Genomic DNA, 14,671 nt, shown 5'->3' with positions numbered 1-14,671 from the left:
TACAATTAGTGAAAAATAGCTATTATTGTAATGGGTAGTTTAAGCAGCACATGTATCATTATGGTTTGTAGGGTTTTTTCTTGATGATTGTTGCATGGTGTAATAACATATTCCTCTTCAAACCTATTCAGGTTTTTGGCCAGCAAGCGTTATTTTATATAGAGCACCTCCTCTGTATCAGAGGTAGTTTTATCAATGTGTATTACTAATTTGTTTAGTTTTCTTCAACTGTCATTATTTATTTTTCTGTGGTTTGTGAGCTTGTATCTTTTCAATTTATTTGTTTATTATTTTACACTGATGTGTTACTTGACGGCTTATCACTAAAAAGAGATGTACTGACTTGCAGACATTTCTCCTTCTGCAAGCATTGTATCTTTACCTCTTTTCTTGGATTCATTTCACCTGCTATTGTTGCTCATCTTTGTCTGCTTTTCCTGGGGCCACCAGTGACCCCAGGAATATTTCTGTGCACTTTGCTACTCATTATAACTCTCCTATCAGCTACTGCTTCAGCAGCTTTCTGGGGGACCTGTCTACTTGTCGTTTTTTAACAGTATTGAGCAGTATTTTTATTAGCTAGCCTTTTTCTAGAGAGGCAACTTGTTCATTTTCCGGTAAGATGGGCATTGTACCTTTTTTACCTATCCTTACTTGCAGTGGAGTATATTTTTCCTGCACAATAGGAGAAGCTCTCTAGACCATAATTTAAGAATCGGTATTCGTATGAATGAGTAAATGTATATTTGCAATACTGTTACAAAATTTTTTCCCTAAACTATCATTTTTGCATACCTACCTCTTTCACATTGATCTGATGGCTTCCTCTTATGCCTCGAACATAAGTTACTCATCGTTATTTCATCTGCCTTCATCCTGCTTCTTTTTCTTCTTTCAGTTTCAAGAACTTACAGTCTTCTTCCAATTAGTGCATCCTAGCTAATTTTATAATTTCCTAAATGAAGTGCCTCACTTTCAAAACACTGCACGTTTACATTTGTTTTTCTTCATGCATTTCTTCAAAGCCTTTTTTGTCTGTGATTTCTGCTTAACAGTTGGATATGCTTAGCCTGCTGCTGCGGTGGACCCTGCCCAACACTACTGGCTCAGTCTTACCATTGCTATTTCATCCCTTTGCATCCACCAATGCTTTGTTCTGTCTTACCAAAGTGTCTTGCACAGTGGGGCTCTGTTTACGACAAGGGCTTGCACAGATTATTATAAATAATGACACATGGTTTGTTTCTGTCCAGTGTTACGAGTCTTTTGAGTTGTTGGCGGGGGTGGATTTGTGCTGCACCCTTTTTCCTGCCAGGTTGCATAGGTATTTAATACCTTGTCAGATCTTTTCCATTTACAGTTTCACTTGCTCAAAAGCATTTCTGTATTTTTAAGCCTTTAAAAAGGTTTTGTTTCTGTTGAATCCACCACCATTAATAACGTAGTGACTGTGTTCTTAATGAACTAGACCTTTTTTTCTTTGAGCCTTTTGGTAAATACTAAGCGTCATCACTTTTCCCTTTGACTAGAGAAGTACTGGTTCCGTCATGCAGTTTGCGTCTTGAAAACAAATTCCTTGAGTTTATTGCATTTTCTTGTTTATGTAATCTTTTTTCCTTTTTTATGTCACTCCAGTTACCAGTATTCAAAGGTACTGCTTTACAGGGGAGAGCTTTTGGTAATTATTTAATTTATCAAAAAACTCTTCCCATATGGTAGTGATGTTGCTTTGTTTTAACGCAATCACATGTTGTTGCTTTATACTGCACACGGTAGACCTTGCACCAAGTAAAAGTTCACCATATATTTGGGTATTTTCTGTAATCAGTACCCAGGATGGTCAGGAAAGAAAACTTGTCCTGGCAGAAAATCCAACTGGAGTAAATGCTCTCTTGCTGACTGTGCTGTTCCCGCAACGCTGTATGCCCTTATCACATAATCACTGCTTGAAAATGTGAATTTCTTTTCCCTCTTTTGTGACTGCTCTTCTGTCTTTCAGACCTTTTCGTAACTAAATTGAACTTATTATTGCAAGTTTAATTCCCCAAATGAATAGCCAAGATAACATAAACTGTATAATTTTTTTCTGCTAGACTTGCATACTTTAGCAAATTCAAATCCCTGTATTTTATAAGTGGTTGTCTGAAATGTTTCACTCATTCAGGGTGGCTCTTTGTCATCAAAGGAAACAAGATGTATACATTTCTTGTCTTCTTGGACTTGGTAGTCAATGTATTGTTTTAATACTCCTTTTAAAATACAAAATGGCTTCAAAGGTGTGTACTTGGCCTGCTTAATTTGAAATTAAACATGCTTTTTCATTATCCTTTAAAGTTATTATTTTTTGTTAATTTTGCTATTTCTGTTTTAGTTAATGATCAGTTTATTCTTGAAGTATCTATCATAACTGAAGATTCAGTTATGCTTGGTCCTTATTTCATTGGGGTGGGTTTTTTTCTCCTTCCATTGTTTGGGAGGTGGGACAGTTGATCCTCCTCCATGACTTTCTCAACTTTTCACCAGTCTCATCTCCTAGAGCATGTTGGTGCACATTTAAGCCTTGGAGCACTCCACTGAATGGAACGCTTAGGCTTGTATGGAGTAGTGAAGCTGAATTTATTGCTTAGATCAAATTTCAGCCCTTTTATATAGCGTTACAGTTTAGCTCAGCATTCCTGTTATGGGGGTGAGACTGAAGAGTCTTTAAAACTTGTAAAGTAACAGTGTAATTTCTGGGTGCCTACATTCTTTTTAATAGTGGCGTGGTGGTGCTGGGGGCTTGTTCATCGTTCATTGTGGAATTTCACAATCAGATCTCTTGGTCTACAAAAGAACTGCCATTCCAGTCGGGTGCAAAAGTATGTTTTGTTGTGGTGTCCCGTCTCCAGCAGTGGCCAGGAGCAGTTATCTTCAGACATGTGTAGTAAACCAGGCATGTGCAGAGTGCTGCTTGCATATTTTCTGCCTCCTTTCAGCAACCATAGCTTTAGAGTAGTCTCTTTCACATTACTGTGTTTAACTGGTCATAGCATACCTATCCTTGATGAATTTGTCTAATCTGTTTTTGAACTCGTTTATCTTTTAGCCGGTGCAGCATTCTTTGGCAGTGATTTTTGTAGCTTAATTATTTGTTGTGTGAAAAAAAGTGGATCTATTTTAAATTTTAACCTGTTATTTGCTCTTCCTTCTTGGAAATGGCTAAGAATCATTCCCCCTTGCACGCCATGCTTAATTCTGTAGATCTCAATCCCCCTTCAGTTACCTGTCATGGTTTAACCTGGGCTGGCAACCAGGCCCCATGAAGCTGCTCACTCATTCCCCTCACAGTGGGATGGGGGAGAGGACTGGAAGAGTAAAAGTTAAGGAAACTCGTGGGTTGAGATAAAGACATTTTAATAGGTAAAGCAAAAGCCACACATGCAAGCAAGGCAAAACAAGGCATTTGTTTACTACTTTACATCGGCAGGCAGGTGCTCAGCCATCCCAGGAAAGCAGCGCTCCATCACATGTAACAGTTACTTGGGAAGACAAATGCTGTAATGCCAAACATCGCCCCCATCCTCCTTCTTTCCCCAGTTTATATATACTCACAATGACATCATATGGTATGGAATATCCCTTTGGCTAGTTCAGGTCAGCTGTACTGACTGTGTCCCCTCTCAATTTCCCAGGCCCCTCCAGGCCTCTTGCTGGCAGGACCTGAAAAACTGAAACGTCCTTTTGACTTAGTGTAAACATTACCCAGCAACACCAAAAACATCAGTGTCCTGTCAGCATTGTTCTCACACCAAATCCAAAACATATTGCTGCACCAGCTACGAAGAAGAAAATTAACTCTGTCTCAGCTGAAACCAAGACATTACCTCTTTCCCAAAATCTGTACTTTTTCACATATGGAAGCTCTTTACATTCCTAGTTATCTCTGTGGTCGTTCTTTTTTTCCTGATCTGTTTTATTCTTCTGTTAATGGGATGATCAGAACGACACACGCAATATTAAGATGTCAGGATACTGAGTAACATATAGACATAACGAAGGTTTGGGTTTCATTATTGATTTCTTTTCCTAGTAACTTCTTGCGTTCTGGCTGTCTTTATTTTGTGGTTGCAGGGACTACATGGTGTTTCTGTCCAGGATGAATACTAATACCTTCCCATGAGTAGTAAAAGCTAATTTAAACTCTGTCACCATGTGTACGCATAGGTGAAAATATTTTCCCCATGTGTATAACTTTGTACTTAACAACATTAAGTTGTTTTAAGTATTTTATCTCTGTTCCATCATACAGTTATCCAGGATTGTGAGGTGTTTTTTTCAGCTCTTTACCATCAGGTTAGACCTGACTACCTTGGATAATTTTACAAACTTCAAGTTTTCATATCTGATTGTTCACCCCCCTTTTCAAGAGTTTCTGTAAGTACAATTGAATAGCTTAAAGCATCTGCATAGGATCTTAGAAATTTTTGCTGGCAAACCATTCCTCGTCAAAACTAACCATTTATTTCTGTTCTTGTTACTTTCTCTTTTTCCTTCAAGCTGAGGGAAATACTATGCTCCAGTCTGCATTTCAGGTGCTTCTGATGTACTTTAATCAAATTTGTATGTATTGAGTTAGGATTTCCCCTTTTTAAGACATTTTTCAGTTCTTGTATTTCTTCTCGGTTGGTGGTTTGTTTTTTCCCCATGCCATCCATTTTGAGCTGCAGCTTCCCTTTGTGCTTCAGCAGCCCGTGCAGCACTGCACTTCTGACTTTTTACAGTGTTTCCTAATGCGGCTTTATCAGTGTAACATCTTCCAGATCATTGATTTGTCTGTTTGCTGAAATCATGGAATCTAAATTTCTTTAGTTTCTTGACTTGAAGGTAGCTACCCAATTTTACTTCAGTGACTATATTTTCCTTTATTGTTACTTCATTTGCTTGCTAGAGGAGTGTAGCATCATTGGTACGAGATGCCTTTTAATACAGCAAGTTTAAAGCATTTTTATCTTTTTAATTGTGGGGTTAATTTTTCTGATATTCTGTGCCAGATTTTGGAAAACTTAAATTGCTTGACAGGAAATGGAAGCTAATAATTCTGTATCCTTCAGTACTGCTCGTTATCTCTAGCTGCAGTCACATAAGCAATTTTTTTCATTAACCAGTATCTGCACATCAGAGTGAAAGTGTTGTCTTCCTCTCGTATTTCCTAAAAATGTCTGCCCACACTGCTCTTTTTTTCATCTCAATCCCTTTTTGCAGCAGTCTTCCAAAGTCACATTCCTTTCTCCTATAGGAAACAGCACAAATATTTTTTGGTTTTCCTCATAGCTTGTTGGAGTAAGCGGTCTTTCTGCATCCAGATTTCCAGGAAAGAGAATGTGGCTGCCTGCTGCTTCTGTTGCCCTTTCGCCTGGATATTAAATCTGAGGCTCTGTCTAGCCTGCCAACTGTTTAATCAGAAATAGTCAGAAGGCCCTCCTTCCTAATATTGCAGCTGACTCTGAAATCCTCATTATCTTACATCTGCATTTGTGCAGTGCAATTACACAGAAGCAATTATTTTCCTAAAAGCTTGTAATTTAAACAGACGAAGAGGACAGTAAGAAAAATGCATATAACATGTAAAGTGAAGACTTGTACCTGTATAATTAATGCCACATGTATTTCATTTTTTTGCTTGCCTTTCTTTTTTAGTAACCTTCAGTTGTTGCTTTCCATTTTATTCCATTTATGCATTCTTGACACTGGTATACAAGAAGGGGAAAACCAAGGAGATGCCTAGAAAGCAAAGCAAAGGAAAAGGGAAGAAAACAGAGAGCAAAGGAAAAACTGGTGCTTGGAAGAGAGGAAGTTAGAAAGGCCTGAGTGTGGGGCGCAGGTGAGCAAACTAAAAGAAGCAACTGACAGAAAAAACTCTGGATTATAGACAGTAGAAAATATGATACAGTTGCATCTGTTCTGAATGTCCTTGCTTGAACTGCTTTGGTAATTGTTACACAAGAAAGAAAGTGGAGGAATCATCTGAAAACACCTTCTATTAGTGTTAGACAGAAGCAATTAATTTCTGCTTCTAAGCAACTGTTTCTGCTACTGCCCCAAAATATGCTGGAAGGGCTAGTCTGGCAGCTCCCATCCTCCCACCAGCAAAGCCCTATCTGCTGTGGGATTCCAGCACTCCTAGACGAAGACATTATCTGTCAGTGCAAAGCCAAAGAGAAAAAGTGTGTGTTTTACTTGAGCAGCCTGGAGCACTTCTTTTCACAAGCCTAAGAGCTTTTGCTTGGTTGGAAGGAGGAAGGTAGATAGCTCAGGACATGTTTATGTTATAACACATATATCTGTGGAGCTGGGTACAAATCTGAGGGAGGCAAAAGAAGGTACCCAAAACCCACACTCCTGTTTATTACATTTAGAGCACTGTGGTCTCAGAAAAGTTTACTCTTGTAATGAAGGAATACAAACTGCAGGGAAAAAAAAAAAAACACCTTAAAGCAAAAGAAATACAGCTAGTGGATGGTTTAGTACTTTGAATGAATCCGAGCAGCTCTGCTGCTGCTGTGGTAACTGTCCCCCAACTGTTTGCACTTCCAGGTTGGGTGTTACTTCATTTTGGTAGACAGAGAATGATGAGCTGATGCGAGGAAGAAATGGGCTGCTAATGCTGTGGAGAGGTAGACACAATGTATCTGGCTTTAATACTATTGATAATTTAGTTCAAGGGATGGAGTGTCTCTTCTAAATGGCACTTTTAAGTCTCACCAGCCTATTCTAAGTGAGATATATGTGCCTTGCGGCCAGAGATGAATTGTGGAGATAGGACCTCTGTATCAATCTTCAGTGTGGTCTTCCCACCCCCCGCCTTTCCTTTTTTATTTCCTTTTTTAATTTAAACCAGGAGTTGATTAGGTGCCTGGCAATGATTACTATCCATTGGCACCTCCCGTTGGGAGCACACTCCAAGTACCAGCCTTCAGCTCTTTCAAGCAGAGGAGGTTAAGCAGACTGCTTACTGAGCAAAAGGAATTTCTCTTCCCATGAGAGCTTGAATGCTGTTTCCGTGGCTAAAATGCTATAATTCCTTTACAAGTGACAAGCAGGCTGCTACCATCTGCTGGTGAATGGCTGCAGGATGGTGGAGTTTGGGTGAAAATTTGCTGATGGACCAAAGATAGTGATTACTGGTCATTAAGCCCAAGTCACACATCTCTTGTATGAAGTTCTGTGATTTTATTTTCAGGTTAGAATGTTTTCTAATTGTAGTGTACATCTCTTTATTTTCTTTCTCTTTTGAAATAAAAATACTTAAGATAAGGTTCTCACCAAAGCCGCAAAAAGTGCCAGCAGGAACTATGCATCTTTATCATTTAAAGCACAGTAGTGATGTCTAGTAAAAGAGACTGTCCAGAAATTTTTTAATGACTTCATTCTGTCTTTCTAGAAACACCTGGATAAATTTGGAAACCACGTGGCATTACACGGTGATAGTCTCTTTCAAAGATTAAGTGATAGACTCCTAAGTTGGTTTAGAACCATACAGATTTGTAGGGTGTCTGCTGTTCAGTCACTCACTCTGTGGAAGGAAGAACTCGAAAGAAAAGAGTAGTTATTGTGTATGTGGTTCCCCCAGCTTCCCCTGAAAGAAGCAGATGGTCGGGGTCCCAGGAGGTAGAAGAAATGGGACCATTAGACTGTCAGTGGCTTGTGAAAAGCAGAAGCATCTGCCAGAATGGAGACTTGTTCAGCAGCAGGGGAGCCAGCAGCAGGAGATGATCTCTGCCTTGAGCAGTCAATGGTGTAGTAGTCCACTGGGGAATTGCGGTTGTGGGCGTAGCTGCAGGTAACCTTGGTAATCGTCTAGCTGGTCCTGCAGACTGAAAAGAGGGGAAATGAAGGCTTGATGATCATGCTTTGGCACCTTAACTACCCGCTTTAACCGTCTAATCAGTCTTAACTGCAACGGATTTGAAAGCATTCCATACCTATTCTCAGCTGAGCACTGCAGGCACACTTAAAATTCGTCAAAAACGCCTATTGTGTTTCTGTTGCAAGTTTCAGAATAGCTGCACTAGATGCAGCAAAGAATAAGTTCAAAGACTACATTAACATTTGGAAAAGTATAAAAAAAATTGCTAGGGGTCTGCTTGTTTTCATTTGTACTGCACAGCACACTCATTTGACATGCCTTTTTACTATTAAGAAATGTTTCACACAGCTGCAATTTAATCTCTGCTGCTGTAGTTTTTAGGCTCTTATTGACTGCTCTGTACAGAACACAGTGTTCCAGGGAAGAATGACCTCTTCTGTTGCAACAGTGTGATGGTACTTCAAAGACAAGATAAAGTGGGGAGGACAGAATGCCTCTGAGGAACAAAACTAGAAATTCATATCTGTGTTCAAAAAGAATAGTCAATTTGGGTTCTGTCCTGTTAGAATAATTAATCTCAGTCAGCCACATCTGAAAGTGAGAATAAAGCATCCAGGTAAAGAGCTGTGGTTCAGAACTCCTCAAGCTGCACTTCGTGAATACTTGGCATAGGTGAATCTGGGACTAATGCCAGTACATAATATTCTTCTAGGGTTGACTTCATAGCCAGGATAAGACATTTACTATACATGAAACTGGGTTTTATTCCCATGGGAGAGTGAATTACATTGCAGTTTGGCTAGAGGTCCAAGTGTTTTGGTGTGCATTTAAATATTGGTTTAGAATTTATTTTTTATCTTTGGAAACTAGCATTCGTGTCCTGACAGGCAAAAATAAGCTGCTTGATTGTTTCTTTCTAGGCCTCAGGGACACTTTCCTTAGATCATAAATACTGCAGTAGTTTGTCATGATACACATTCATTGCTTAGAAGATAGACATGATTTAATAGGGAGCACTGAAGATCAGGCTTAGGATGCTTTGGCATAACTGAAAAGAGAAGGCAGTAGTCAAGACTGTAGTTGTAGATGTCATGAGAAGTGACGTCTCACAAGCTTTTCTGTTAGTTGCATTTGCTTTGATTTGAAGAGGGCCACCTGGTTTATGGCTGGAGCTAGTTTTGCTTTCATCTTCATTTAATCATTTAAATACAAACTATAGTCATCTCTGCATCACGTAGAATAGTAGGAAGAGCAATAACTGTCAGATAGTCTCAGTGTTTTTTGAAATACTGTAATCAAAATCCTGTTCACTGTGCTGAGTGAGGAACTTCGCTGTGGCTGTTATCTTTGGCCGCATCTATTCTGCAGACCCCCATTGCAACATATATGTTAATCGGGGATGTGAAGCAGTCTGGTCTAGCTCATGTAGCTATCTGGGCATATGAGCTTCCCTGTATGGTAAAGTGCTTTTGTGCAGTGCCAGGTGCACTGCTGGTTTGAGCACATCTGTGTGCTGTACAGGTGTAGCTTGCTGATAGTGTTAACAGAGCACATGTAGTTTGACACTAGTTTTTCCAGTAGGGAAGGGGTTTTTAGATCATGTCATCATCTCTTTGTGTGCAGTCAGTGACCAAAGGCAACTTCTTATAGCCTGAAGTCAAGGTGAATTATACCGGTTATACAAGGCCTTTTTGTGGTGTTGGTTGTGTTTATCAGCAAAACCAAAATTTCTGTGTTTCTTAAATATGACTCAAAAGTTACTGGAGGTCACCTTTTCTTTTTCTGCCAGTAGTGTATTTGCATTTCAATTTTTAAATAGTAGCAGTCTCCTAGCCTTTGGTGGATTCTACCAGATGTGGCTTGTTTTCTTTTTAGAAGGGAAAAATGTCAACCTGTCAGAAATCAGCTTTCATTGGAATCTTAGATTAATTAATGAAAATCACTTACTGTATACATTCAAGAAATAAAATTACTGTCTGAATGAGATGTACTATAGGCCTATTTCCTTAGGTCATTCCTTAAGTCATTCAGGATGAAGTAAATGGCTGAGTGGCTCTCATTCTGCTGCATTCATGTCGGTCTGATAATATGGTTAAATACATCATTGACCAATTGAGATAATAGGATTTAAGTAATGAAAATTGAACGTTAACGACTTTGGCAATAAATGTATGAGCATCGTTTCTTTTGGAGATGTGCCATTTCTGTGATGGTGGGGTGTTTTCCCTTGATGGTATCTTCTCATGCTCCAGATAAACCTTGTTTGGTCACCTGTGAAAAAATGTTCAGCTTGGCCATGATCATCTTGGATTGCTAGTGATAATGAAAACCATGTACCCAAATCACTTTTACGCTAATGGTGTCTTCTAAATCATTCTTTGTCATGCTAATTCTCATTTTAAAGCTGTCGATTCAAAAAAGCTCTTTTCTTCCAATTTTAACACTGATGTCATTGTCGGGTACTGAAACGTGGGCCAGTGAAACAAATTTGAGAAGTGTTTCAAGTTCTTTCTGAATGGTTGGTTTGAATATTTGGTACCTCTTGCTTGGTTAGCACAACTGAAAAGTTTGTTGTTTGAAAGAGCTCATGTTGTTGCTTCATGCAAAAGGCCTTTATTTTTATGGTGTGGAAAGATACAGTCTAACATTGTGATACTCGAGAAATGTGTGCTGGAATGTGATTGATAAAATTTCCAGGAAAATACAGATAATTGGAAAGATGATTGCAATTTTCATTGCCATTTCTTGGTTTCCCTTTCAGAAATGTTCCCATTGCCAGGAACCGGGAGCCACCTTAGGCTGCTACAACAAAGGCTGCTCCTTCCGATACCATTACCCATGTGCCATCGATGCAGGTACGAACAAATGGCATACTAACTATATTTCATGTTTATTCAAAATATATGACGCTAAGTAATTGCAAGGTACTTTACAAATGTATTCCTTCTCAGTTTTTCACCTACTGTGAAGACAGTAACATAAATGGTGAGCAGTGGCATCAGATAAACTGTACAATAACGCATTGGGGCAAGATGAAACCTGTAATGGAAAAGAATCTACCTGTAAGTGCCAAAAAAGCCTGGTTTGTGGGAATGCAGCTACAGTGACTGAAATTTGGCTGTAATAGGAGAATGGATCACTATTTCCTTGCAAAGAATAGAAATCCTTTGCTAAAATGGTGCAAGAAACCAGAAGGATATTTCCTCTTCCAGGGTTATGCTCCTGTGAATAGTCACAGTAATAATTTCAAGTGCAAAGTGCTTGTAGAATCATCGGTACCACTTGTAGCACAACCTTCCTTCTTCTCCCTCCTTAGAAGCATTTCAGCCAGTCTCTTGAGTAGGGTCAGTTTTCTGCATTGGATAAGCTAACGGTTTGGCTAGTATTATCTCCAGTTATGAGTCTGGGGTTGTGAGTTGGTGTTTTGTGTACAATAATTAAAGTTTTTAATGGAGATAAACTTTATTCTTGGGTAGAAAAAATCCCAGCTCAGAATGAATAATGTCCCACTATTCCAGTCCTCTGATTCATTTCTCCTGTCATACAAAACTTAATAACAAGCAGGTACAGTTTCAAGATTACAAAACTTGACTGGCAAATAATTGCAAGCTTCCTGTTTTGTTATCCTACTTTCACAGCAGCCCTCTTGTTTCAACACCTATTTTAATGCTGGTTTTCAAATGGTACAGTATTTGAAGTAGGTATGTTCATTTCTGAATGACTGCATTGCACTTCTCACTGTGAAATCCCACTCTATTGGAGCACTGTGTTTTATTCTAATAGAAAGATTTTAATTAAATTAATACTGCAGTGGAATGCTACTAGTGCCACAGTATAGCTGGAGAATCCTTGATTTTACATGAAATAAGGTGTTAAATATTAGTCAGGTTGTGAAAATCACACACAAAAAAAATGCCAGAAATAAGGGTGTCTATGTAAGTTTAATTTTGGTCTCTTATGAATGTATCTTACAGTAATTACCTAATTAACGACTGACATCTTTTTCCATAAGACCTGTAGGATGAAAGGGTACTCATTCATGGACATGTGTTCTTCTCACTGATTCTCTGTTCTACTGATTCCATTCAGTTCTGAAGGTAGAACTGTGAAATCTTCTGTGATGTTCATCTCTGTCATGCTTAAGAGTTTCATGAACGTTAACAAACTTTTTTTTTTACAGTAGCTTTGATAGAATTGTTAGATTTGTGTTCATATTGGGTTTAGTAATCTGTTTCTGGTTTGTGACTGGACTTTTTAATACCATGAAACAACAAAATAAATTATGGTGGGCATTCCCAGTAGTTTGGGGTGCTTAATTTGTATTCGTGTGTTACTACATACGGTATATGGCATTTCCTATGTTCTAAATATAGGTACAAAAGTTAAGATATTGTCCTTTTTCTTCAGATATATCTTCATCATTAACTCTACTTCAGGAAATGCAGTAGGATCCTCCAGATGACAAATACACTGAACAATCATGACTTGATTCCCAAGAGCAGTTCTGTGTCATGCAGGGAAGAGGCAGTGTCCTATACAAAAATAGTATATAACCATACAATTTACTCCATATTAAATGTAACATAATATGTCTACCATGTAATATGTAGAAACAGGATACATAAAATTTGGCTTTTCCCCACATTTGTCTTGACTTTGCAACCTTAGAGGTTTATTTAGAGTAGCTTTTTGTATTCAAGTTCCAAGGCTATGCTTAGTACATTTTCTTTTGATTTTGTTACGAGACATCACATTGTCACGTGACCATCTGTTAAGAGTGCACTATTCCAAGTTAATTTCTGTTCTTTGAGTAATATGGCAGTAATAAATTGCAAGAGCTGCATGGAGGTGGGATACTTGGACTGTGAGTTTCACAAACATATTTAAATAATAGCAGAGAAGTTGGTAGAACTGATGAATCCCTGGTTTCACTCCAGGAAGAATATGATTTAGTGAGAACAAAGACTTCTCTTTGTGTCTTCCTACATTTTCCTTTCTGTTTCTTCCTCTTCAGTCTGTGTGCGTCTGATTGTTCTCTACTCTGGCCCTTCATACCAGCCGTAGGCTCTTTATCTAGCTGGTCTCAGGTTCCTCTTCTCAAATTTCTTACTCCAGTCTCTTTATAAGACCCAGTTCTCCCTACTCCTTTTTAACTTCTCCTTTGTCCAGTTTTCTAGCTGTCATTCTGGCTTCCCGCTCTCTGCTTTTGCATCACCTCCTCCTCTTTCTTGCTCCTAGCTGTTTTTCTTCTGTGGGCTTCTTACTCCCATTTGGTTCTCCTAACTTAGCTCCTTGTCACATTTAACCCTGCTAGTCTCTGTTCTTGTATGTTGCCCATAATCTTCTCTGTTTCACCTTTCCCTGCCTTATCCCATAAATTCTTAGCCTATAGTCCTGTGGCTGAATCAATCCTGATTCAATCTTAGCTTCCTGCTGGCACTCAAGCTTAATTCCCTGCTCATAACTTCTGCTAGCACTGGTCTCTTCATCCTGCTAGCCTCCACTCTGTCTCCAGTTCCAGACTGTCTTTCTCAGTAATATTTTCACTTCTGCTGCCTTCTGGGCTAGTGCTTCACCATTTGCAGTTTTGAAATGGTCACCTTCTTCCTTGAGGCTGCCTGAGCCTTGGAAATGTCCGCTGACAGCTTTAGTGCTGTTGAGTCTGGTGCCTAAATCTGGGGCCACAGGTTCATTTACAGGAAAAACCTGCTCACCCTCCCCAAAAAAAGTGTATTTGGTGGAATTTTCAAAGAACCTAGCTACTAAAATCTAAGAAGCCTCTCCTGAGGATGTGCAGATTAAAATACCTATTCCTCCTTTCAAAGAGTTGTATATACTGATTCTGTGGTAAGCTGGCAAGGGCATACCTTAGCTAAAATTTAGGTCCTACTTAAAATCAGGGTATGTTTAGAGCTTTTCAAAGAAGATTTGCTGGGATGTTTAATATGGGCAGAATACCTTTATTCCAAGAAAGAGTTTTAAGGAAATTGTTAGGCTGCTTTTGCTGAAGTTTTCAACCAAAATGCATAAAAGAGCCCAGCTTGAAGTAGATTCTCAGCATTCAAAATTTCAGCCTGATGGTATGACAGTAAAAGACCTTGTTTGCAGTTGGTTTTATCTGTGGGTGTAATCAAGCTGTCTTAATATATAGCTGCTCTTCCAATAAATCTGTATAAAAGAAATAAGCAAGCTACATGGAACAGGGAATTGATTTTCATTTATGCCCAAGCAGAAAATGTAGGCTTCCTTGAGAAGCAAATCAGCATTCTTTTCTCTTTCCTCAGCCTGCCGTCTGCCTATAAACCCTTTTTATTGGTTATGCAGTGCTGCCGTCTTTCCTGTAGTGAATCAGATACGGATATTTCTCAAGTTCCTTGAGCTCTGTGGTAGTTTCATTTGAAGTCAACCATCCTGCTTTGAAGGATGGTGCCACCTTGCTTTATTGAGGATCTGGGACAGATCCATTCTGAATCCTCAGAAGTTTGTTGACACTTACAAGGGCTGTCAGGATTTTGGAATATGTATGACTGGTTTTGTATTTAAAAAAAATAGATCAGAAAACACTTGCTGGAGTGTTTTTTAGGGTATGTCAAGTCACAAACGCTTGGTGTTTGAGTTACTGTAGCATCCCTGGAAGTGACCGTGCCTTAGTTGAGATGCAGCATGCATGTCGTACTCCTAGGCAATGGCACTGTGAGCTGAAGCGTGTTCTTACTTTTGCATTGGTGTGGGTTAGAAGTTAATACCTTGTCAGTTACTGTGCCTCATTTGAAAGTCAGCACGTTTTTGGTAAAGGTCTGGAGGGTGGAATATGTCAGAGCGGCT

At 39.0% G+C, this 14,671-nt stretch overlaps 1 protein-coding gene across 14 annotated transcripts in view; it reads left to right on the top strand.

The window, feature by feature from the left end:
- TCF20 (transcription factor 20) overlaps positions 1 to 14,671 on the top strand; it is a 150,168-nt gene that overhangs the window by 124,197 nt on the left and 11,300 nt on the right. For 13 of the 14 annotated variants that reach the window (XM_055712862.1, XM_055712861.1, XM_055712853.1 and 10 more), the window contains one exon: positions 10,608 to 10,701. In XM_055712862.1, coding sequence (XP_055568837.1) covers positions 10,608 to 10,701 — 94 coding nt within the window. Of the gene's footprint in view, positions 1 to 5,738; positions 5,861 to 10,607; positions 10,702 to 14,671 lie in introns of all 14 variants that reach the window. The other variant, XR_008732647.1, reaches the window with a different exon arrangement.

The sequence above is a fragment of the Falco cherrug genome, chromosome 5, assembly GCF_023634085.1.
Source record: "Falco cherrug isolate bFalChe1 chromosome 5, bFalChe1.pri, whole genome shotgun sequence".
Lineage (NCBI taxonomy): Eukaryota > Metazoa > Chordata > Aves > Falconiformes > Falconidae > Falco > Falco cherrug.
This window is presented reverse-complemented; position numbering and strand designations above follow the sequence as displayed.